General features: G+C 44.7%; 1 protein-coding gene across 5 annotated transcripts; it reads right to left on the reverse strand.

Moving 5' to 3' along the window:
* Positions 1–293: 293 nt before the first annotated feature.
* On the reverse strand, positions 294–22,055 carry Scamp5 (secretory carrier membrane protein 5). 5 transcript variants are annotated; one of them, XM_078049272.1, is made up of 9 exons: positions 21,897–22,052; positions 21,461–21,664; positions 10,401–10,471; positions 9,496–9,550; positions 8,362–8,490; positions 4,824–4,980; positions 3,693–3,794; positions 3,137–3,254; positions 294–2,886 (listed from the first exon to the last, which is right to left on the reverse strand). In XM_078049272.1, the coding sequence occupies exons 2-9, from the start codon at positions 21,537–21,539 to the stop codon at positions 2,692–2,694; spliced, it is 906 nt and encodes a 301-aa protein (XP_077905398.1). In that variant the 5' UTR covers positions 21,540–21,664; positions 21,897–22,052; the 3' UTR covers positions 294–2,691. The 5 variants fall into 5 exon arrangements, with proteins under 5 accessions (XP_077905398.1, XP_077905400.1, XP_021584104.1 ...); XM_078049274.1 differs by lacking the exon at positions 21,461–21,664 and having other exon boundaries at positions 10,401–10,475; positions 21,897–22,022; XM_021728429.3 differs by lacking the exons at positions 10,401–10,471; positions 21,461–21,664 and having other exon boundaries at positions 21,897–22,055.
* Positions 22,056–26,082: the final 4,027 nt, after the last annotated feature.

Consider the following 26,082-nt stretch of genomic DNA (forward strand, 5'->3'; position numbering starts at 1 on the left):
TTCAAGACCTACTCAAAGCTGCCTCAGAGGAAGAACCACACGAAAGTGCATGGCTAGGGCTGGGAATATAGCTCATTTGTTAGAGTGCTTGCCTCACATGTACAAAGCCCTGGGTTCAATCTCCAGCACAAAAAAAAAAAAAAAAAAAAAAAAAAAAAAAAAATGCTCGGCTTTTGGTGCTAAGGAATAACTCCACAGATCACCCAACTCACCCATCTCACCTTCACACCTCTGCCCTATGGCCCACGGTAAGGCTCCATGCAGGCCAACATGAAGACACATGACACAATAGACAGGGTCAAATGTTCCCCTTTATTTTTATTCACTCAGTTACCACAGATAGACACATTGGCTCAGGCAGATCAACTGCCAGCTAGGGAATGGTTTATGCCTCCCAGAAACAAGGAGGGGCAGTGGGCACCAGGAAAATGCAAAAACAGATCACTGGCTGGCCACAGACCTGAGGATCCCCATAACTGGACCCTCCTTGACCCATCTCCAAGCTAGACCATCCAGCAGAGAAGGTTCTGTGTCCAACCCCCACTTCTCATCCTGGTTCCCTCCACAGGAAAGTGCATAGTTGCCTAGAAATACAGCCTCCCAGAGACTGAATAAGCTGGGCCAGACGTAGGTAATAGGGTTTCCAAGGACAATGCCAGGCACAGCCATACAGGTCTGAGCCAGGTAGGACAGGAAATTGATTGAAGGTGGCATCCAACAGGCCATGGATGCCAGGCTAGCAACTGGACCACAGTCTTCCTGGAACTACCAGAGGGATTAAGGGAAAGGGAATCAGAGGACTGGGATCAAGGGGAAGGAAAGGTCTCTTCAGATAACAGGGGCTGTGACAACTGCTCTCCAAAAGGAAAATGATAAGAGAACCAATTATATTTTGTGATCCAAGCCTAAGGGACCATTAGAAAAGAACTTTATGAAGTAGTGGTAGGTCAATGCTCAGAGTGGTCTGCAAAGTGAGGTGTTGAGTTTCAAGGAGGAGCCAGCCTAGAGTGGTCAAGTGGGGTCTGGTTTTCCAATTCATCTAGCCCAGATGGGCTTCCACTGGAAGAAGAGAGGGTAGGAAATAGGGAGCTGCTCCTTGGGTGAGAACCCAATTCCATCTAGGTCTCATACAGAGTTGAGGCCTCTGCCAGCAATGTTCATCACTGCTTCAAACAAAACAGCCCCTGTTTGGGCCTCTTAGAAGGGGAAAGAGGTGTTAACAGGGTGAAGAATTGCCAAGAACCAAGTCCTTTAGACAGAAGGAAGGAAGTTATCTTGATTTGGATGTGGGGTGGGGGATACCTAAACCAAAAACTAAAGCCAAAGCATCTCTTCTTCCCTCCCTGACTAACCAAAAATACCATTTAGGTTCATTGTGCTTACAACAAGGATTGGACCTGTGCACTTTTCCCTGGGCCCCAAGTTCAAGTGCCCAGCACTTTTCTGTGTCCAAGAGCAAGTGAGACTACGAGTGACATGCTCCTCTCTCATTGGATACTGTCTGCCTTCTTCTGATCTCTCTTCCAGTTCTGGCCCTCCGAGCCCTGTACTTCCTGCCAGACCCAAACAGAACAGCTATTGCTCCAAGGAATCCAGTGGAATCCTATGGTTACTCAGAGATACCTAGAAGCTCCAGTGGAATGAGAATAGCCAGACCTCCCCAGGGACCAATAATTATTTACATGTCTTCTGCTCCAGCACAACTGGAGATGACAAATGCCCACAGAACCCAACTCCTCAGGGAAGGCAGTAAGGCCAGGGTAGAAGAGTCAAGCCCAAGGATTTGAGGGTTGAGGAGGAAGCAGAAGGAAATAAACAGATGGACTCAGAGGCAAGGAGACCAATCCTGTATTTCCATTCCCTGGAATTCAGGTCCCCAGGTGGGCTTTGAATCTCCAGCTGCATACCCCTTCAACATCAGGGCTGAGGCTCAGCTCCCCTCTCAGCTTACTTGAACTGGAAATCAGATCAGATTTGGGAATGTGGGCTTAGTCTTAGAAGCAGATATAACTGGGACACAGCCTTGGCGAAGACAGAAAAGCCACATAGGAAAGAGAAAGAGACCCTGGATGATGGAAGTGAGCACTGGGAATCTGATGGCAGGGAGGAGACAAGGAGAGGAGAAGATTGAGGGAGGAGATCTGATGGATTACAAGAAGCAAGGGAAGCACCCCTGCTTGTCCCCACCTTCCCACCTACCACCATAAGTGCTAAATACTGTTGCTTCCCAATAGGGACAAAAGTGGAAAGTTTCAGCTCATAACCCTGCAGAGGGCGCCAGGCTCCCTGCTTTGCCTCCCCCTGCCCCATAAGGAGTCCCTGGGTCAGGGTCAGAGGGGGCAGCCTGGTGAGGGTGGGGGGGCTGGTTTAGTTCTAAACATACAGCTAGCACCACAACAAGAGACCTTCACTGCAACTATTTCACAAGGGGACATAGACACAGCTACCACTGCACGGGACAGCTCCACGTGCAACCCACAGCTCTTAAAGATCTAAGAGCAGGAACCAAAAAGTGGGGGCAGGGAATAGACATATACATATATATATATATATAACTCTGATTCTTTGTACAAAGTTCGGGAGGAGGAGAAAAGGGAAGGGGAAACCCTGCTTGGTTACCACAACAGATGTTGTAGCTTGAGCCCCCTGTCCCACTGGCCCCCAGCCCTGCCTCCTGTAGACTTGGCTGGCTCACATCTCATTGGAGTATGTATAGTTAGGGGTGGCGGAATACTGAGTCTGCGGCTGATTCATGGCACCCTGGGCTGCCCCCATGGCTGCATTCTGGGCTGCCTGCTGCACATGTGGGTTCTTCCATGCCCCTGTGGTCCATTCCTCCTGAGCTTTGCTGAAACTTCCCCCACTTCCCCGATAGAATTTATGAACCTGTAGAAGAAGGATAAGGAAGAGTTAATCCAAAGAGGCAGCCTATCCAGGAAACAGATGGGATCCACATGTAAAAACCAGTCCTCCCTCCTGGCCCATGCACTGTGCACCAGTAGGAAAGTCTAGCAGGTAATTCCAGAGTGAGTTAACTTGGAAAACCTCTGGCTCCTCTTGTAATTTGGAGAAAGGATTGTTTCAGATCATAGTCCCTTCCCAAACCCACCCTCTCACCTTTGAGGTGGCCACATACCATGCTGAGGGCGATGAAGGAAAAGACAGCCACAACTGTGAACATGATGGTGGGAATGAGCATCACCACTGCTGAGCCAATGTTTGTCCCGAAGTAGGAGATGGTGGCGATCCAGCCACTGTAAGAAAAGGCCAGCTGTGGGGCTATGCAGGCAGAAGGAGTCGTACCCAGATACATCCCACTGGGGCAGGGAGCCATTCCATTGCCACAGGGAGGAACTACATCATTGGATGCAGAAGGATTATCTTACTGATACCCAAGGGCCTGTATCAGTGGCTCAGGAAGACCCCTTCCTTAGGGATCAGATGCAAGGCTTCCTTCCCTAAGGTTTTCCCACAATGCTAGACACTTCCCAGCTGCCCAGAAACCACTGCCCAATTCTCCTTCCCTAATTCACTGGTGGTGGCTACTACACTGTCCTGAATCCTTTCACTCTTCCAATAACTAGTCACCCACAGTGTTCTCACAGTCTAGGCAGTTTAGCACACAGAGGTAAGCAAAGGAAACACCCAAGGTGTCATTCCTACCAGCCCCAAGCCAGTCCCCTGCCTCTTACCAGACGCCCCAGCCTGGGATGCCCACAGCCTGGATGATGCTGATGACCAGTTGGGCCGTGAAGGTGAAGAAGAATGCCATGAAGCTGAAAGAGCTGTCGGTCCTGCATCAGAGAAGATGGCCTAAGCAAACAGCCAGGGTTTCCCTGCCTTCAAGGACCCTAAGACTTTTTAAGTTGAAGTGAATGCATAATGGAGGCCTTAATCTGGCCTTAATTGAGAGACCAGAATGGGATACCCTTTATCCATAAATCTTTTAATGTTTCCATGGGTTTGACCTGTGTATGCAACATTTACACAGGGAGGGGATCTCCTCATAAATAGACCAACCACTGGCACATGGAAGGATGGCCCCATTGGCATAGAATTAGATGGCTTCATTGGGGCAGAAGCAAGCAGCCCCACTCTCAAGGGTAGCCACATTGGCACTAAAACATACTGGTACATGGATGGATGGTCCCATAGGCCCAGAGTCAGAAAATTCCACTGGTACTGAATGGACACCTTATTGGCATGAAGACAACTAGCTGGCAGATAGACAGATGGACTAATAATTGACAAAAAAAAAAAAAAAATTAAGGTCCCATTAGGATAGTCTATGGACATCAAGACAAATAGCCTTGTTGGTATGTTCCATTGGCACAAAGGTTGAAATCCTATTTGGCACTAAATGGGCACTCACAGGATCAAGACAGTCAATGCCACTGACACATGGATAAGTGCTCCCTTTGGTACAGAGTCAGATGACTTCATTTGCACATGAATAGTACCAATGGTTGATAGATAGCTGTTTCCATTGGCACATTGTTAAATGGTCTTCTTATCACCAATCAAGGATGGGCAGCTCCACCAAGAAAGGTGATGGGAGAAGATAGAAATAGATCTGGTCTCTGTGTCCTCCACTCCCAAAGACAGAGTGGAAGGGAAAGAACTAACAGGAAGGTTCTCCCAGCCATCTCACCCCAGCCTGGAGCTTCCAGGAAGCTCAAGCCCCACAACAATCTGAGGCAATGGTGAACAAGGGAAAGTGATATTGGGGGAGGTAGGGTGATGGCAGAGAGAGAAGATGTAGAAAAGAAAAAAAGGGAGTGGACAAATAGGGCTAGGAGCTAGGGTCAGTGCCAACCACTTACTTGAAGGCCTTGTAAATGGGCCGAAACCAGCAGACGTAGGAGCAGGGTGTGAAGAGGATGAGCCAGAGAAAGGCGAGGCCAAAGTTGGTGGCTCCCCCGCCTCCGATCAGCCACGCAAGACAGCCCACCAGGTTCACGGCCAGTGTGATGCTGTTCACTGCAGACCCAGGAGCACATGCACACACAGAGACAGACATCAACATGCACACGTGCATCCAAGACCATTCAGAGATACGTGAGCACCCAAACATGGATAACACATACCCAGAACTCAACACAGACCCATAAACACATGCCAGTAGCACAAACAGAGAGATGTAGACACACACGGATATACACATACAAAAACAAACCACATTTATAGATTCACACCCACACAGAAGACCCACAACCCATATCAATGAATACATACACACAGACACATAAGACACACAAACATATACAGAGGAGTACAGACTATAAGAAAAAAGTTGGAAGCTTTGACCAAACCCTTCCCTATACCCACTTCTGGGAATCTGAGAAATCCAGAGAACAAAGAGTCTCCAGAACAGGAACCCAGAGTTTCTGCCCATCAAGCCCCTTTTAAGGGCCCCCAAGCCTCAGGGTGGTAGAAATGTTCTTCTTGTAAGAAAGGTCTTTGGACTAGGGATATAGCTCAGTGGTAGAACATGTGCCTAAAATGTACCAGGCCCTACATATGAATCCCAGCACCACAAAACAGAAAGGCTTCAGTCCCTGATCCTCCCAGACCTGCAGCAGTCACTAAGCCCAAGGCATCTTATACCTTCACTTGCAAGGTAGGGGCATGAAAAAGCAAAAGCAAAAGGCTTTGTGGAAACATCTCTCCAAGTCACTGTGACATCTCCCCTGCACTTAAATGGGATATGCAGTGATATTGGGATCTCAGTCTTTAATCAATTTCATAGACAGCTATCAAGCTTCCTCCTCCAAGAAGCCTTCCTTACTTATCTCTCACCCCTCTGACCTCCTGCAGACCTGAGATGCTCTCATAGTCCCCCAAATACAAACCATCAGACTAGATGCTCCCCAAGATAGATCCAGGCTTTCCCTCCTCTGTCTCCACTTCATCTAGCTGAGCCTAGGAATCACAGTATTATAGGGTCACAGCCAACAGGTGCCTCAAAGACTCCTTACTTAAAAAAAAAAAAAAAATCAATGCTGGTACTCTCACACACCTCGGTTTTCTGACATCAGGGTGCTCCCTTCCTGGAACACTGAACTGAATCTACAAGATCTACTGAATAGACAAAGCAAGGGCCGCTCAATCTTGGCCTCAAACAGCCAGGCATCTGTGGTTCTGAATAGAATCCTTCCACATCTCAGGCTTATATATATTTCCTCAGGACCCAAGCATCTAGCAGGCACCTAATAAGGACTTAAGGAGATATTTATAGCCCTTAAATCCAGCTTCTGGATGAGATCTCCCCAGGAGTGGAGTTCCACGAAGCCAGGGTCACACAGTGCTTCCCAAATCTGATCTGGCCTGACAACTCTGTCACTTGTATGCAGGTATGACCATCTCAGAGCCCCTCATAACAAGTATGGACACTTTTTCCAATGTATTCCAGCTGTCCTACTACCATCCTTGTTCATGCTACACAATTTCCTGGAGCCTTAATATTCTTACTGATTTTATTTGCTTTTTACATAGAAAAGGTACTAACCAGGCTGGAGCTGGGGCTCAGTGGTAAAGCATTTGCCTAGCACGTGTGAGGCACTGGGTTTGATACTTAGCATCACATAAATAAATAAAATAAAGGTATTGTGTCCATCTACAACTAAACAATATATATAAAAAAGAAAAGACAGTAACCATTTATCATATTGGTTGACATCTCTCTTTCCAATCATACCCCTCTCTAGCTTATTTGCTCTAGTGCTCTGCTACAATTATTCTACTCCCTCTTTGGAATGGACATCCTTTCTCTACCCATGAGTTTTACTATCTTCACTCCTCTCTTCATCCAGTATAAAGTTCATAATTCATTACACTCCCCTGCCCTGTCTTCTGGTCACACTCATTCTGGATGACTATTTGCACCTGAGCTGAAAGTCCTTGGTGGGTATGTGTGTGTTGGGGGCAGAAAAGCCTAGCAGGACTAAAATTCATAGCAGGTAACCTCAAATGGACCTTTTACATGACCCAGAAATCTTAGGGGCCAGGTTTCTTTAGCAGGTATCCTGACCCTCTGCCACAAACTTGCTCTCATTCTGGACTCATCTATCCGAAAGTTCCCGCCCCTGTGCCTACATCATATCTGATGGAAAGGAATGGAAGCCAAGAGAGGTAACTCCTCATTTTTTTCTCAACATCTACAGATCTACCCACAGCTGCCCCATCCCTTCCTTCTCTCATGTTACAGGGAGGGAACTCCTTTGAGCAGATCCCTTCTCTACCCAAAGGACAAGCCAGGCCTTGAAACTTGGCTTATCGCGTAACCATCTATTCTTTGTTTTCTTTTTAATTTTTTTGTTTGTTTATTTGTTTTTTTAATGAGTTCTCACTAAGTTGCTCAGGCTGATCTTGAACTTGCAGGCTCAAACAATCCTTCCTGAGTAGATGAGACAATAGGTATGCACCCAACTCTGACCCTTTACTCTTTCTACCATCCCATGAAGGCTCTGCTGTAAAGCCAGCATTCTTACCCACCTTCTTGGCAAAATCAATCATCTACCTATTTGTGCAGGCCTAATTCAAGGGAAAGTCAAATATGACAGATCACAACTGTGGTGTCTGGGGCTCCCTGAGGATGGTACCTTGCATAGGACCAGCAGCCTGCCCTCTCCTCATGTGCCAAAGCAGTGCCTTCAAACCAACCTGGGCACAGCCAAGTCCCATTCCCCTTTGATGACACCTTTCTCTTCAACTTGCCACAGATCATCAGAAGTGGGGGACTTTAGACTCTCAGCCTCAAAACCTTGCAACATTAGAACTCTATACTCCTAGAAATATAAACCACACAGCTACATGGAACCATAGCAATTACTAAACCAATTCTCTTTCTACAAATGGGGAATCTGCCTCTTGGGAAGTGAAGCCATGAAACAAACTGGATCCATGTCTCCCAACTCACAGTTGAATGCTTTTCTCTTTGAGCAATCTCCTTGAGAAAGCAAGAAAAATGAGGCTTTGAGGGAAGAATTCTCTTCCAAATCCAGAATCCTCAGGTTACCAGAGTTCCCTGTAAAGCTACTCAAGTGGAAAGGGGAAGGGAAGCAAAACAAGAGGAATTAGACTGAAAAAAAGAGAACTCTAACCCAAGGCTCTATAAATGAAAGATGGGGGAGGGAAGGAAGAAAAGAAAGGCCTCAATGGAGGAAACTGAGGTTCAGTTCAGGAATTAGTCTATGAAAGGAGCCTGCTGGAAGCCAGGGGAAAGACTTCCTGGTCTACTCAGAGGCCACACATGGGACTGAAGGACAGCCAGGCCTGTGGGCTCCCTACCCCAATGCCCAGCCCCCCCAGTTTTCCTTCCTCCCCACCCACCCTGGCCCACTCCATCCCCACAGTACTCACACATCCAGAGGTAATAGAGGCGCTTAGTCATGCTGAGATGCTGGGGAGGGATGTCTGCCTCGAAGTCTTGGTAGAAACATGGCTTCAGTGGGATGAACTTGGGCAATGGTGGGAAGTTGTTCACTTTCTCTGTGGGTGAGGCACACCATATGGCATCATCTATGTTTCCCTTCCCTACAGTCCAATATGCCACTCCCCTCCCTGGCCAAATTACCTGCTCAGCCCCTGGGGCCACTGGCTGCTTTGCTAATCCCACCCAGGTATCCCTACTTCCCAGGTCTGCCAAGATGATCCCAATGTAACCAAAGGTCCTGAGATGACGTCCCTCAGAAGAATAAAAAATAAAGACTATTCACTGGGTGAGACACACTTCTCAGTGGGAAGCCAGTTCCAAGCAGAGGAAACAGGATAGGTGAGAGTGAAGAGATGTGAGTCCCAGCCTCCATCCCAACACTCATTCATTTAAATCACTGCCCCTGGGGGCTGGAGATGTGGCTCAAGCGGTAGCGCGCTCGCCTGGCATGCGTGCGGCCCGGGTTCGATCCTCAGCACCACATACCAACAAAGATGTTGTGTCCGCCGAGAACTAAAAAATAAATATTAAAAAATTCTCTCTCTCTCTCTCTCTCTCTGTCCTCTCTCACTCTAACAAAATAAATAAATAAATAAATAAATAAATAAATAAATAAATAAATAAATCACTGCCCCTCTCCAGAATCCAGTTTGTCCAGTGGTGTTACACGGTCCCTAAAGTTTCCTCTAGCTGGCACTCTGTACCTAGAAGCCTTCAAAAATCTGACACTCAGAAACCAGAAAGAAGAGGTCTCAGAGTATTAGAAAAGAACAGTGACAGAGGGGAAGGGGGCTGGGCCAGCCAAGCTGCTAATCAGTCAATGGGTCAGCCAGACAGGGAAATTAAGATGCTCAATCCCCAGGATCAGAGAGATCTGACAGAGGACTAGACAGCTGACTAGCCCTCAGATAGGTTCTCAGATAGGCTTTAGTGGGGAGAGTAAGAAATACCTGGGACAAGAAGACAGAAAGAGCCTGACCTCCAAAGACTAGAGGAAATAACGTGACAAGGAACATCTTTTGTTCACTCAATCTATCCACCCAGCCCATCCCTCTACTTACCTGCCATGTTGGTACCAGTTGGCCCAGAGGCCTGCCCACAACTCTTTGTCCTGAACTGAAAGGAAAAAGCCAGAAAAGGGTGAGATTCCGGGACCCACCCAACCTAGTACCTTTCTAAGCCCCAGCTGGGCTGCAGTCTCCTAGAGACAGACCTGGCTCATTCCCACAGTGGAAAAAACCCAGTGGAGTCAACTCCCCACTTCACAGAGCCACCATTCACCAGCCACATCCTTCCAGCTACTCCTACCCTTTGCCTCAAGGTACAAAGTTTCTCTTGATTCCTTTCAGGGAGGGGACCTCATGCAAGGAAAGCCAAGTGACAGTGAAGACTCAAGGGACCAAAGACCTCAGAAAGAGGAAACTGTTCCTTGATCCTAAACACAGGATGAGATGTCCTCCCTCCTCCCTGTAGCCTTCAGTCATTTGTTCACTTATTGATACTTAGCTGCCAGGCACCAAGCAGAGTGTGAGCAGAACAGATGTGGTCCCTGCCCTCCATATGAAATAGTCAATAACCCTGCCACTAATTATGCAGGCAAGAAGGGCTGCTCTGAAAACATCATAGCATCTATCAAGGTGATCTAACCTGATCTTGAGAATCAGGGAAATAAAATATAAGCAGTAATCAAACACCTGGAGAATGAAGAGGAGTTACCCAGAGCAGGGCAGTCTTTGAGGTAGGCAGAGGGGAAGAATCCCACAGACACTCATGTGTGAAGAAGCTTCATATTTGTAAGGGAATGAAAGTTGCTGTGGTCAAAGCAAAGAGTAAAAATGTGGAGGGAGCAGCAGATGAGGCTGGAGGCAAGTGTGAAGGGATTTTAAGGTGCCTGGGGAAGTAGGAGAACAGTGTGAGAAGAGGCCTGGGGTCCAGGGCAGACAAGAAAACTGAATTATGGACATACGTGGTTTGCAGCATTGGGAGACACCCAGCAGGGCTTCTTGCTGACATGTGGTTGGGACTTGAGCAGGAGGCCTGGCTAGGATACACATTAAGTAATCATTGTTGAGTTAAGGCCAAGGAAGCTAGTGAGCCCTAGATAACTGCTGGAATAGTAACTTTGGTGGACACACCTGTAACGAAAAGCAGAAATGTTACAAGTCCTAAGGCAATGTAACATGTCTATGTTTGGCTGAGATTTATCTAAAGTTTTAAAACTAGCAAATCTAATCTATGATGTTAGAAATGAAGGCAGTATTATCATTGAGAAGCAGTGACAGGGTGCAAGCATCTGAGCTGCCTATAATGGTTGTGCCTGACCCACATGCTAGATACAGAGGTGTAGATCTTGGGAAAATTCACTAAGCATGCAGTTACAATTTGTATACTTTCCTGTGTTATATACATAGGTCAAGCATTCCTGATCGAAAATGCTTGTCACCTGAAGTGTTTGATTCCAGTTTTTCACATTTTATCACATTTTTTAGTTTTTCTGTTGAGCATCTCGAACCTAAAAATTAAAAATGCTCCAAAATCGGAAACTTTCAGAGCATGATTGGATTTCAAAGGATTTTGTATTTTTGTATTGGAAATGTTCAATCTGTACTTCAATTTAAAAACTTTGCATTCCAGTCAAAATCCTCTGAACTTAATCTAGGCAATTAAAATTTTCTGTGGCCCTTTTATGGTACTGAATCAAATATGGAGACAAAAATCCAACAACATCTGGGGCTAGGGTTGGGGCTCAGCAGTAGAGCAATCGCCTCGCATGTACGAGGCTCTGGGTTCAATCCTCAGCACCACATAAAAATAAATAAATAAAATAAAGGTATTGTGTCCAACTACAACTAAAAAAAGAAATATTAAAAAAAAAAAGTCCAGCAATATCTACCACAAAAAGAAACAAGGCACAAGGCCAGGGTTGTGGCTCAGTGGTAGAGTACTTGCCTAGCATGCATGAGACACTGGGTTCAATCCCCAGCACCACATAAAAAAATAAATTAATAATAATAATAATAAAGGTATTGTGTCCATCTACAACCACACACACACACACACACACACACACACACACACACACACACAAGGCATGATAGAGATGTGCATGAAGTGATACCCATCCACAGTTGCATAATTGTAACATGTAAATTAAGAACTGGAAACAAGCTATCTGACCATCAATAAAGGGTTTATGAAATAAATGGTACTGTCATACAATGGACAGTTCCACAGCTATTTCTAAAAATGCTCTACAACTGTTACTCCCCTCCCCTCCTCAATACTGGGGATTGAACCTGGAGCGTTATCCCTTTTTATATTTTATTTTGAGACAGGGTCTCCCTAAATTGCCCAGATTGGCCTCAAACTTGCAATCACTGCCTCAGCCTCCAGAGTAATTCAGATTATAGGCATGCACCACCATAACCTGGCCTGTTTAAAAAGAAAATGTTAAGAATTTCAGGTTTAAGGATGAAAAAATCTCCACAATCACCAGTAGTTCAAAAACAGCAAGATATAGAACAGTTATTATAATATGTTACCTTTGTTTTAAGAAGAAAAACATAAGGAAAAAAAAATGAAGGGAGAGAATATTTTTCCTCTTGACCCCCAAATCTTATTTATCCACAAATAAGAAACAACAAATACACTATTCAACAGTGACAGTATTTGTAATAGCAAATTGTTGAAAGCAACCTAAATGGTGACTATTACATTGATATAAAAAAGAATGAAGAGGGCTGGGGATGTGGCTCAAGCCATAGTGTGCTTGCCTGGCATGCGTGCGGCCCAGGTTCGATCCTCAGCACCACATACAAACAAAGATGTTGTGTCCGCCGAAAACTAAAAAATAAATATTAAAAAATTCTCTCTCTCTCTCTCTCTCTCTCTCTCTCTCTCTCTCTCTCACACACACACACACACACACACACACACACACACACACACACACATACACACACTCACTCTCTCTTTAAAAAAAAAAAAGAATGAAGATAAGTTCTATGAATTACTAAAGAAAGATTTCCAGGATATATTAAATTTTTTAAAAAGCAAACTACAGCCAGTTGTGGAGTTGCACACCTGTAATTCCAGCAGCTTGGGAAGCTGAGGCAAGAGGATCACAAGTTCAAAGCCAGCCTCAGCAACTTAGCAAGGCCCTAAGCAACTTAGTGAGACTTTGTCTCTAATAAAAAAATAAAAAGGGCTGGGGATGTGGCTCAGTGGTTAGGTGCCCCTGGGTTCAATTCCTGGCACAAAAAAAAAAAAAAAAAAAGCAAAGTACAAAAAAGTATAAATAGAATGCTACTCCTTATGTGCAAAAGAAGGGGAAGTAAGAACATGCACATGAATTTGCTTAGTTTGGGGAAAAAATATAGGAAGAACAAACCAGAAAGTAATGAAATAGTCACTTACACGATGGAAGGACTAGGACCTTGAGAGAGACTTTTTTTTTTTTTTTTTTTTTAATGGTACTACTGGTACTAGAGATTGAACCCAGGGTCTCACACTTGTTTGGCAAGTGCTCTATCACTGAGCTAACAACCCCAGCTCCTAGAGAGACTTCTTTGGGTAAAGTTTTTTATATATTTTTGTGTATACAAAGACTTGCATATTCAAAAAAAGCCAGAAAGAAAAGCAAACTCTAAAACTGAAACAAACATAAACAAATGAAGCTATGTGTATATTAAATTGGTAACATTCATAGAAAAAGTAATTTGCCTAGTATCTTTGGATCATAGTACTCTGTGTTCTCTTAAAAAGATATACCTCAAGGACAAAATAACTGGAAAGAAATCTTGAATTTTAGCAGAGCATGGTGGTGCATGTCTATAATCCCGTTTTGGGAGGCTGAAGCAGAAAGATCACAAGTTCAAGGCTGGCCTTAGCAATTTAGCAAGACCCTGTCTCAAAATAAAAAATGAAAAGGTCTGGAGATATAGCTCAGTGGCATGTGCCCCTGGATTCAATTCCCAGTACCTCAGAAAAAAAAAAGAAAGAGGAAAAAGAAATCTTGAATTTTAGCAGGCTTACTGTTACTGTTGGTCCTGTTGTGATTTTGAAGCTTTGTCATATGCACTCTAACACAGAGTCAATAAGTTAAGGTGTTGACGGAGGGAACACAGGCTCTTCCTGTTAGAGTATGAAAGAGCTCTGTAGTAGCTGGATTTTAACTCATCATTTAAAAAATATGTATGGCTGGCCCCAAACTAGGTCAGGAAATGTCCTACAAGGTTAGAATGGAACACACTGTGGTACCAAAAATAATAAGAAAACACTCAACAACTAAAGAGGCATGTCAAAGGGACACAGGAACCACCCTGAAGGGGCTATGACCTACCAAATTTGGGACTATTAGAATATCAAAAAATAAAATGAGCTAGAAGCTGTGGCACATGCCTGTATTCTCAGCAATTATGCTGAGAATATTTTGGAGGCTAAGGCAAGAGGATCACAAGTTCCAGGCCAGCCTGAAAATTTAGGAAGATTGTCTCAAAATAAGAAAATGAAGCTAGTGTGGTGGTACACGCCTATAATCCCAGTGGCTTGGGAGGTTGAGACAGGAGGATCGTAAGTTCAAAGACAGCCTCAGCAAAAAAGTGAGGTGCTAAACAACTCAGTGAGACCCTATCTCCAAATAAAATACAAAAAATAGGACCAGGGATGTCACTCAGTGGTCAAGTGCCCCTAAGCTCAATCCCAAGTACCCCTGTCCCCTCCCCCCCAAAAAAGAGAGAGAGATGAAATAAGTAAGAAGCAAAAGTTTGGGCTGGGGATGTGGCTCAAGCGGTAGCGCGCTCTCCTGGCGTGCGTGCAGCCAGGGTTCGATCCTCAGCACCACATACAAACAAAGATGATGTGTTCACAAATAAAATAAAAAATAAATAAATAAATATTAAAAAAAAAAGAAGCAAAAGGTCTTTGCAGAACACAGCAATAAATGAAGGAATGACAGAATGAGAAAAATCTCCCAGTTTCACAATCATTAATGCAATAGCTAATTCAGGCAAACAACATCAGAAGCCTCTAAAACCACTAGTTGAAAGACAGTTGAAGAGGAGAGTCATGAGGTCTTAGAGGAATGATTAGCCCTAACATGACTTAATAATTACATAGGTGCTACCATCTAGATATGAGTTGTCCCCAAAAGCTCCTGTGTTAATGCAGAAATGTTCAGAGGTGAAATGACTGGTCTGTGGGAGCTGTAACCTAATCAGTCCACCCTAGTTTGAATGAACTAGATGGTAACTGTAATTAGGTGGGGCATAGCTGGAGAAGGTGGGTCACTGGGAGAGATTCATCTAGAAGGTTTCATCTTCCCTGCTGCCCCTTCCCCTTCCTCTCTGCTTCCAGGCCACCATGAATAGAGCACCTTTTCTCCACCATGATAATCTACCTCACCTTGGGCCCAGAGCAATGGACTCAACCTACCACATACTAAACCTCTGAAATGTGAGCCAAAATAAACTTTTCCCCCTCTAAGTTGTTCTGTGTGTATGTGGTGCTGGGGATTGAAACCAGGGCCTTGTGCATGCAAGGCAAACACTCTACCAACTGAACTATATCCCCAGCTCTCTAAGTTGTTCTAATTGGGTATTTTGGTCACATCAACAAAAAGCTGACTGACTCAAAAGGAGAAAAGTCATTTTTACCCTGAAGGAAAGTTCACAGATCCCACCATAACCAAGTATAAATTTTACCAATAATATCAATGATAATGCTGGGCACGGTGGCTCATGCCTGTAATCCCAGCGGCTTGGGAGGCTGAGACAGGAGGATTATGAGTTCAAAGCTAGCCTCAGCAATGGCAAAGCACTAAGCAACTTAGTGAGACCCTGTCTCTAAATAAAATACAAAATAGGGCTGGAGATGTGGTTCAGTGCCCCTGAATTCAATCTCTGGTACCAAAAAGAAAAAAAAAAGTGTCAGTGACAACAAAGTGACATTATTGCCTCCCAATGTTATCCATGGAGAAGGGCATGTAATATTCCTGCCACAAAATGCTTGATCTGACACCAACCATGAGAAATAATCACACAAATCCAAGTTGCGAAGCAGTCTAAAAACTGATCTACACTATTTAAAAATGCCAACATCCTAAAAGACAAGAAAAAAAGAAAAAGATGAGTGATTTCTCTAAACTACAGGAGAATAAAGGCAAATAACTACAAAAAGCAAAGTGTATGTGGGACCTGGGTTTGTGGCTCAGTGGTAAGGCACTTGCCTAGCATGTGTAAGGCAGTGGGTTCTATTCTCAGCACCACATATAAATAAATGAACAAAATAAAGACCCATCAATGTCTAAAAAAAATACTTAAAAAAAAAAAAAAAAAAGCAATGTGTAAACCTTGATTGGGTTGTGCTTCAAGGGGGAGACCTTTAACAAACATCACTGGGATAATGGAAGAAACACAAATATGGCCTCTAAACTAGATAATATTATTCTATTGACATTACATTTCTTGGGTGTGATTATGGTATTAAGGTTATATTAAACATGTTGTTAGAATGTTCTTAGAAAATATGTAATGCTGGGATTGTGGCTCAGTGGCAGAGCACTTGCCTCACACGTATGAGGCACTGGGTTCGATCCTCAGCACCACATTTTAAAAAATAAATAAATAAAATAAAGGTTCTACAAAAACAAAAGATATTTTGTCCATCTACAACTTTTAAAATATTTTTTAAAACTACATACTCTAGTATTTAGAGTTACAGTGTTATCATATCTGAAAATTGTTTTAAACAGTACAGGAAAAAAATGATGAATGGCTAGATATTGACAGAATCAAAGCAAAGGTAGCAAACACAATTGGTGAATCTGGGTGAAGGTACATGGATACCTCTTATTCCTTTGACTTCACACAGTTCATTTGTTTTGCAGTACTGGAATTAAACCCAGGAGTGCTTTACCACTGAGCTATATCCTCTGCTCTTTTACTTTTCATTTTGAGACAGGGGCTTGCTAAATTGCCCAGGCTGGCCTGAACTTGCCATCTTCAGCCTCTAAGTTGCTGGGATTACAATCAAGCAACACCTATCTGGCTTGGATGCTGGATTTTAAAAATCACAGGTATTAAAGAATATTTTTGGGACACCTAGAGAAGTTTGAACATACACTCATTTCTTGGTAAATACTACAGTTCAATGCAAAACTTCTTGGGTATTGTGGTTATGTAGCAAAATGTCTTTGTTCTTAGGAGATAATGAAGTATTTAGAACTGTGTGGTCCACAACTTACTTTCAAATAGTTCAAAAAAACAAAAATTCATATGTACATATAAAGTTGTTGCCAAATGTTAACAACTGATGAATCTAGGTGAAGGGTATACTGAAGCTCACTGCACTAGTCTTTAAACTTTTCTGTAGCTTTGACATTTTTCTAATAAGAATTGGCCAGGGAAAGAGGGTCAGGAAAGCAGGCGGGAATGCCAGAAGAGCAATGGCATAGCACATTCAAGGAACAGAAGAAGGCAGAATTGTTGTTAGAATGTTCTTAGAAAATATGTAATGCTGGGATTGTGGCTCAGTGGCAGAGTGCTTGCCAATAAAGCTTGAAGTGGAGGGAGGGATGGAAAGGGAATACAGGGTTGAAAAGTGAATCGGCCAGGCCATGAGCAGGTTTTGCATTTACCATAAGAGGCTGGGAGCCACTGAAGGATTCTCTTCTTAAAAAACAAACAAACAAACAAACAAACAAAAAAATCATACATATATATGTAAAAAATACAATTACATATATGGCCTCAAAGTGGGTTTTTGTTTGTTTCATTTTGTTTTGTTGTGATATTGGAGATCGAACCCATTGCCTCACACATGCTAAGCAAGTGTTTTATCACGGAGCTCTAATTCCTTCAACCTTGGTTGTTTTTTGTTGTTGTTATTATTGTTTTTCTTTTTTTGGAATTAAACTCAAGGGCACTCAACCACTGAGCCACATCCCCAGCCCTATTTTGTATTTTATTTAGAGACAGGGTCTCACTGAGTTGCTTAGAGCCTCACCATTGCTGAGGCTGGCTCTGAATTGGCAATCCTCCTGCCTCAGCCTCCCAAAACACTGGGATTACAGATGTGCCCACCACACCCAGCTTGTTTTTCATTTTTTATATATATAAGCATACATGACAGAAATCAGATTATTCTACATATGTTCTTTTACTACCTGTTATTTTCCATTCAATTATAGCCTATGGAAATTTTTCATGTCAATGAATACAGATCTGTGAGGCTGGGGTTGTGGCTCAGCAGTAGAGTGCTTGCCTAGCACATGCGAGGTGCTAGGTTCGATACTCAGCACCACATTAATTAATTAATTAAAGGTATTAAAGAATTTTTTTAAATTTTTTAAAAATGAATACAGATCTATCTCAATCTTTGTGACTGGTCAACTGGGTCAACAATGTCCATGGCCATAGAGCAGTCACAGGCTGATTTGGTAATTAGAAGGTCATGGAAGGGAAGTAGGCGGGTAGAATTCAGCCAGCCAAGAAATTAGGAATCTATGAAGGAGAAAAAGAAAGAACAAATCTAGTAGACTAACCTTTCAAAAGCTTGGCTGACTTTTTTTTCTGTTTGTGTTTGTTTTGTTCTTCAGAGGTACTGGGAATTGAACCCCAGGGCACTTTACCACTGAGCTACATCCCCAGCCCTTCCTTATTATGAGACAGGGTCTCACCAAGTTACCCAGTCCAACCTTGAACTCGAAATCTTCCTGCCTCAGCCTCCCTAGTTACTGGAATTATAGTGTGCACCACTTTACTTGGTTTGGCTGAAATTAAAAAAAAATATATCAGTGACAGCACTAAAAGACAAGACACCAAAAGATTAATAGTAGTTGTCCCTTAATAATGAGATGTTATTTTTAAAATTAGATTTTTTAAATTTTCTTTCTTTTTCTTTTTCCCTAAATATTCTACAATGGTCATGTATCCCTTTTGTGGCAGCAGCTGAACACAGGGTTGGAAAGGTCTTCTCCAGGACAGGACAGGAGATGAGCATATCTATAAGCAGGGAAGCAGGTACTAAAGAAAACACTGTAGAGGCTAAGATACCATAGAGAAGAGAAAAAAGTGATGGGCAGTGATATCTTGGGAGACATGCAGGGTCAACATTCATTGCACCAAGTGGAGGCATTGGATAGGACTCTTCTACTGGGATTCAAGAAAAGTGAGGAAACATAGGTGGTGGTTCTACCTCCCCCACACACCCAGACCATCCTCTATATGAGTAAAGGGCTTTGGGAGAGTAGTCCAGCTACTGGACTGGAGAGAAGATGGAACACATGGAGAAGAGTTTCCACAGGTGACGGAGGGAAAACTGAGCCTCAAGACCCTGCTAGAAGCAGAACCAGACTGCCCTGGTCTGTGATGGTCTCCAGAATCATTCTACATTCTCAGTATAGAATCCAGAAATAGGAGTCTAGTTCTGAGATGGGGCACACAGCAAAGTGGCAAAGTAGCTGAGAACATGGAATCCTGGAGGGATGCCAAGGGTGTTCTCATGACAGAGAAAATGGAGGTATCAGAGAACTGGAGGTTTTCTTGAGGTCATCAAGTCAGTAAACAGATGTAAGCTGTGGTAGAAAAGGAGTTTAAGATTGCAGAGGTGGCCAAAGGCCAATGATGCCCAGACTCATGTGTGGCTTGTAGAAAGGGTGGCTAAAGGAGGTATTCCTGCCTCCTCTGAGAGAGTGAATTGGATGAAGAGTAGGAGACTGCGGTATAGCACTAAAATTCTCCAGGAAAACAAAAAGAAACAGAGGGAGGGAAAAATATTAACTAGAGTTGAGGAGCCTCAAAGGAAGTTGCTTCCCTAACCCTGGTTCCAACCTGGACCCAGGCTGTCTTTCAGAAGTGAGTTCAGTTAGAGAAATCAGGGCAGCAACAGATACAGAGAAGTCAGCTATTCAGTGCTGCAAAGTATGTGTGATTCGGAACAGAAGCCAGAGCCTAAGAAAAAGCTGCCTGGTTTGTATACAAAGGTTGGAACAGAGAGAATTTAAGATTTCAGAGGACAGTAGGAGACTGGAGTTACAAAAATGGAAGACTACAAGATTCTTTACCTTTATGTCAGGTCTAGCCTTTCACTTGGGGAGGGATATAACAAGGAGGTAAGAGGAATCTCTGGCTTTTACACTTAAAGTTCATAGAACTGCAATTAGGAGAAGCAAAATTGTGTTCCTCAGTTAAAGGATCTCAGCTTGGTGCAGTAGCACACATCTATATATAATACCAGTTTACCAGCATGAACTTCTTATTCCTGGCACAGATATGGTTATTTTCTCTTTCCTCAGATCCTATCTGTTGAGATGGAAGTTTACCCCTCCTGCTCTAATTCTAGTCTCTATCATATTACCAGTCCCCTCTCTATTCCTGATATCCCAGAACTATGAATCATCCTCAGAAAACAGCACTTTCCTGGCCATGTTATCACTGTCCCACTGATGATTCTTCATTAGCCTCCTATAGATCTTTCTGGCACTCAAGGCATTTTACCAATCAGTTGCCACCCTGTGCTTCTCTACCAAAGGCTGACCTGCTTCCTACACAACCAGCTTCGTGTAAATCATGTCTAGCCACTAGTCTGTTTCCAGTGCCCCTAAACCAGTAGCCCTCTCACCTCCTCTAAGTATTACCATCTTCTCACATCCCACCTCTTCTGGGAAGCTTTTCCAGACATCCCTGCTCTGCAACCCACTGCAAAAATTTTGTGCTCAGTCATCAAACACTAAGTGGTTACTCATTCTCATCCAATCTCTTCCTCAATCCCTCACAGATAGAATTTCTAAGAAGGACCTGCACAGAGCACAGTCAATTCATATTTAGTTCTTGCCTAAGACTTGGACATCTTCCCAAAAGGTGGGATGGGAAAATTGATGCTCTCCCCCAAACAGGCTAGGGCCACAACTTCTGTCAGCCCTTTGTATCACACTTTCCCCAGGAAACCTTCAGACTCCAGGCTGGCAGCAGGACAGGAAATGCAGCCTGCAGAGGGAGGGGGGCCAGACAGGCAGAAGGAAGAGGAGGAAGAACTGGGAGGCTGCTCTAAACTAGAACAAAGTGCTTCCTCAAGGGAGCATGATACTTAGTCCTATTATTTCAAAAAGGTAGGGGCAGATAGATGTCCAGAGAGGGAAGAAATCAACTTGTTCAGCCATGGCCAACCAGGGAAAGAAATAGCCAAAGAGCCCAAGGCCCCTATACAGAGCTCCCCTCCCAGAACCCCACTAACTCATTCCTGAGTTTTACTAAACCTAAGACCCTCTTTCTGTGACCTATTCAGTGGAGATGGTCCTCTCTCAGCAGTGGAGACTTTGCCCTCAGGCTCATCAATCTCACAGGGAACCTAAACTAGCAACCCTGTGTGTAACCCTAAACAAAAGCTCTCTGCCAATCATGTACCTACTGGAATCATCTCCCTCTTTCACAGTCCTGACCTATGGAGGCAGAATGAGTTGAGCACAGGTTGCAAAATTCTCCAGACTTCCTCACCCCATAGGCTGTCACATGGCTGGGATAATGAATAGGGAGGAGGGCCAGACTTCACTCCCACCTCTATGCTTTGCCCGTACCATCTCCCCTAGGATGCTTTCTCCGTTTAAATCTCACCTCCTCCAGAAAGTCTCCTATTCACTGGCTCTTGCCTCCCTCCCCACCCCCCTCTCCCTGTGTCCATGGGAAAGTCTGCCAGGCCCTCCTTGATCTCCCCATGAGAAAGCCGGGACGTAACCCGTTTAAATCTGTGATGGCCAATTTTCAGACCCAACCTCTAGAATTTGGTTCCCACCATCCCAAATCAGTAGCTCCCCCAGGGAGGGTCAGCGGTTGGTTCACAGACACCTCTCCTCCTTCCTCATATCAACTCCTGCCAGCACTGGAAAGAGCTACCTCCATGGCCCCAACTCATTACCCAAATCTATTGTGGAGTCCAGGCCCGAGCCAATGCTCCCATCCCCCTCCTCCCAACCCTAAGGTAGCTCACACTCGCTGTTCAAAGGTCGACAAGGGTGGATACAACTTAGATCACCTGCAGGTGCCTGTTGTGACGAAGGGCTCAAGGAAGGCCACAGGCACCAGCTTCTAGTCGCCCCAATCCCCAGCTGCATGCGCCATCCCCAGGAGGAGGAGGCCGGTTTCCAGGGAACGCCAGGTGGGGTTGAGGGGGATGGAGGGCCCAAGGCTCAGGCTCCAGAATCCAAGGGTCTGACGTCACCCAAATCTCTGGTTCCCTCTGCGGGAACAGAAGATGGGGCTGGTAGGAGCCTGGGGTCGCCCAAAGCACTCTTCCCTAGCTCCAAACAGGAAGGTCACCTCGACTTTCCACCTCTCCAGAAGCTCGGCCTGCCCCCCGTATCCAAAGGTGAGGTGTAGGGGGTATAAAGCTGGAGTCGGTGACCCTCCTTCCATTCGGCTCCCAGTTTCCCCGCAAAGCTCTCCTCCCAGCCTTCAGGCCCAGAACTCACCCGCTGCAGCCGCTCAGCTGCAGAAAGGCCGCTGCGCTAAGCTGCGGAGCACCCGACGGATGCGGCGCGGAGCCGGCCGCGAGCGGCGCGGAGGCTGGGGGCGGGAGCGCGCGCGCGCCAGGGGCTGGTTCCTCGCGCGCCCGCACGGACAGCCTGCTGCAGCCGCTCTCGCGAGACTTCCGATCCACACTTAAGGCTTCTCCTGCGCTCGCGAGAAGAAAGGCGCGGTCACCTCCGCACCTTCCAAGAGCTGTCCGAGGTACTAGTTCCCGGGCCCTGGCCGGGTCAGGTGGTCTGCAGGCACCTAAGGGACAAGAGCAAGGCGAGTACGCGCAAGAAAACGACCTTGAGATGGGAGCCTGGCATCAGCAGCCAGTGCCTCAGCTTTCAAATCTGTAAACTGGGAAGAATAACCTCCCATGCTGATCCCAAAGGCCTCGAAGACATGCCAGGAAGGAGGATTAAGAAAAAAAACTTTGAGAACAAGAGAGTATGGTGACTGATGAAATTCCTCAGAGCCAAAGGCTCAGAGTGACATAAGAGACAGAGATGAGACATAGATATGGATATATGGACCACGGAAAGACAGATGAGAGACAAGCCATGAATATAGGAAAAGAAACATAGGGAGACAAGACATGAGAGAAAAGAGACATGAAAAAATAAGACAGGAGGTATGATGAAATGAGAAAGAGACCAGAAATAGAAACAGATAACCTACATAAAGGAATAGGAAAAAAGGGAGAGGCTTAGAAAAAGAAACAGAAGCCTGACATGGTAGCACAGACCTGTAATCCCAGGGACTTGGGAGACTGACGCAGGAGGACTGCAAATTCAAGGCCAGCCTCTTCAGTTTAGCAAGACTCCATCTCAAAAATATAAAATAGAATCACTGGGCTCAGTTGGGAAAGCCTGTAATCCCAGCAGCTCAGGAGGCTGAGGCAGGTAAGTGAGGACTAGGTGAGGAGGATGGTGAGTTCAAAGCCAGTGTCAGCAACTTTTCAAGGCCCTGAGCAACTCAGCGAGACCCTGTCTCTAAATAATATATAAAAAGGACTAGGGATGAGGCTCAGTGGTTAAGTGCCCTGGGGTTCACTCCCTAGTACCTAAATAAATAAACAGGGCTATGAGTGTAGCTCTGTGCTAAAGCACACCTGGGTTAAGTCCCCAGTGGCCAGGTGGAGGGGCACACAGAAATATGCAGAAATGAACACCGAAAGAGAATAGAGACCAGGATAAATGCTTTAAAATTCTAAATTTGGAGAATTGAGAGAGTCCACTTGGCGAAATGGGGCTGGGAATGGAAGACAGGCTTTTATTGTGAGTGATGTTTACATAGTAAATCTACTGTGGGATCTCCACAGCCAGGGCCATTCTCTGTTCTGCCAGCCAATTGCTCTCCCCCACACAGCACCCGCCACCTCCCACCCCTCACCCACACCATCCTGGGCCTGGAAGGGGGCCTTAGTGGGTGGGAGACACTGCAGGGATTCTTTGCCCAGAATAAGAGTCCATTGTCTGGCTCCAGCCTGCCAGGAATGGGGCCTCACTCCCACAGCTGGGATGACAAGGAGAGAGAGTGAAGAAAGGCAGCCAAGAACTAGTGCCAGAGAGGGAAGAAGGGAGGGAGGTTCAGGGATGGGAGGGGCTAAACAGGAAGCAATATCCACCATTAGTCCAACCATAAAGGAAGAGTTCAGGTTTATAAGCAGGACACTGAGTACTCTGTTGGTCCTGTCCCTGGGGGCACCCACATACATGGTCACTGCCCTTTATCCCTGAAATAATGCAATTTTGGGATGATTTACAGAGCTGTGGGAAGGAGCCAATGAGATGACAAATGGGAACCTGCAGAGATGATAACACATGGCTCCTACAGGAAAGATATGGGGAGTCCGTCTGGGCCTCAAGAAAGATATAAGGATTTACCCGGCCTTCATGAGAAGGCTTTGAGGCCCATATTCCACTCCAGAATCCACATGGAATTATAAGAGATAACTGATGGCTAATGTGGATCCTATAGGGAAAATGTTGAAGTTTTCATCTGATGACCACATACAGCTTTTCACAACTGGAAGAATTGGAAGGGCTCCTATTTGGCCATAAAACTAACAATGATGAGATAGGAAGAATAGCTAGGTCTGAAGTCAGAAGCATGTCTTTGTCCCAGGGGATTGTACCCTCTATATTTATGTTAACGGAAGGGAACAATGCTGTTAGTAGTGACAGTTATTTCAACAGGCATTTGCTGAACATCTACTATGAGAAGCAGTACAGTGCAGTGGTTATGAACATGGGGCAAGAAGACAGACTGCCTGCAGCATAAATTGGAGCCAGGTGCTCATTCTCACTGAACATTAGCTTTCCACATATGAAAAATAAGGAGCCCTTTTTGTCTTTAGGATTCCTATGAGAAGAAAATGAATAAAGGCACTAGATGTGTGTAACACATGGAATGGTGCCTGGGACATAATAGATGTTTAATGGATGCCAGGCACTGGATACATGTCTTTCTCATGGTAGAAGACAGGAGTGAGAGAGCCTGAACTCAAATTGGCTCAGATATAGAGACTATCACATCTGTTAGTCAAAGCATGTCAAAAGATTAAAGCCCAAATTAAGCCAGGCATAGTGATACATGCTTATAGTTCCAGCTACTCAGGGAGCTGAAGGAGAAGAATTACAAGTTCAAGTCCTGCCTTGGCAATTTAGCAAAACCCTGTCTCAAAGTAAAATGGTAGAGCATGTGCCTACCATGTGCAAGACCCTCTGTTCAATCTCCAGTTCCACCAAAAACAGAAGGAAAAAAAAAGGTTAAGTCTAAGATTAGCGCTTGGAGACAGGGAGAAAAGTTCCCCTCCTCCTGCCATGGGTTGTCAAGGAAAGTCATAATACAAATGGTGGCAATGTTTAATCCCATTGCAAGGAGGGGCAAGTAACTGGGAAAAATAATCAATCATCCACAGTAGTAATTCTAGCCTGTTCATCTTTTCCTGCCCAACCATGGCTAAATGAGGCATGTCCATCCAAGGGTTTCTGGGAGAAGACCAGCTTTTACTGAACCTTTGCTACGTTGGAGTGAGAAGTTTAACCTCATGACTTTTGTATGAAGTAACTGCTATTGTCTCCATTTGTAGATGAGACAAGTGATCAGATAGGTACAATGATCTTTCCAGGGAAATAAAGTGGATGTATCTAAGATTGGAAGATCTGGTACCTATAGGCTGGATTTCCCCAAGGCAAACACTGTGATAAGGATGTAAGTACAATAGCTACACCCCCAGCCATTTTATTTTTATTATTTATTTATTTTGTACTGCAGATTGAACCCAGGGCACTTAGCCACTGAGCCACATCCCTAGCCCTTTTTATTTCTTATTTTGAGACAGGGTATCACTAGGTTGCTTACAACCTCAAAAAATTGCTGAAGCTGGCTTCAAACCTTCGATCCTTCTATTTGAGAGATGATCCCAGGAAGCACTAGTAGGGGAATAGGAAGAGTGAAACAAAGAAAGGAAGAAACTGTGGCCTGGTCTTTCAGAGAAACTTTAGGACAATGCAGAAAACAGTGCAGGCATCCCGCTGAAGGAGCAAGGAAACTGATGGGCTTTTGTTTGTTTTGTTTTTGTTTTTATTTTTTGGTACTGAGGATTGAATATAGGGGCACTTCGACACTAAGCTACTTTCCCAATCTTTTTTTATTTTATTGTATTCTTTAAAATTTGAGACAGGGTCTCACTAAATTGTTGAAGCTGGCCTTGAACTTGTTATCTTCCTGATTCAGACTCCTGAGTAGCTGGGATTACAGGCGTGTGCCACCATTCCCATCTGAGGTTTCATTATTAATTGATGGCTGCTTCTAGCACTTCTGAGCAAAGAATGCTCTCAATCAGCAAATTCCAGAGGCTTGCAGTAAAACCGTCAGGAATGGCTTAGAGTTTGGGTAAGGCAGTATATGGTAGTATCTACTACAGCCAAGATCTAAATGCAAGTCTGTCCGGCTCCTGAGTCACATCATGCTGCTTCCAGCATGCTGTTAGTCCTGTGGAATTTTACATTATGGAATTTCTTTTCTTAACAGAGAGCCACCTGCTCTCCCCAAGCCCCTCTATGACACAATCTTGTGAAATGCCAATTTCCTGACGCTTAATATGCATGCCTGATTGCATAGAACCCAGCATACGGT

The sequence above is a fragment of the Ictidomys tridecemlineatus genome, chromosome 5, assembly GCF_052094955.1.
Source record: "Ictidomys tridecemlineatus isolate mIctTri1 chromosome 5, mIctTri1.hap1, whole genome shotgun sequence".
In the NCBI taxonomy this organism is placed as follows: domain Eukaryota; kingdom Metazoa; phylum Chordata; class Mammalia; order Rodentia; family Sciuridae; genus Ictidomys; species Ictidomys tridecemlineatus.

Excerpts from the sequence above, each read along its gene's own strand:
- Scamp5 (XM_078049272.1), bottom strand. The coding sequence starts at position 21,539 with ATGCAGCTGGGGATTGGGGCGACTAGAAGCTGGTGCCTGTGGCCTTCC. Across the intron at positions 9,551-10,400 it reads CTCCCAATGCTGCAAACCAC|TTCAGGACAAAGAGTTGTGG; the intron begins GTATGTCCATAA and ends TTTTCCTTTCAG. Across the intron at positions 8,491-9,495 it reads AACTGGTACCAACATGGCAG|AGAAAGTGAACAACTTCCCA; the intron begins GTAAGTAGAGGG and ends CCTCACCCACAG.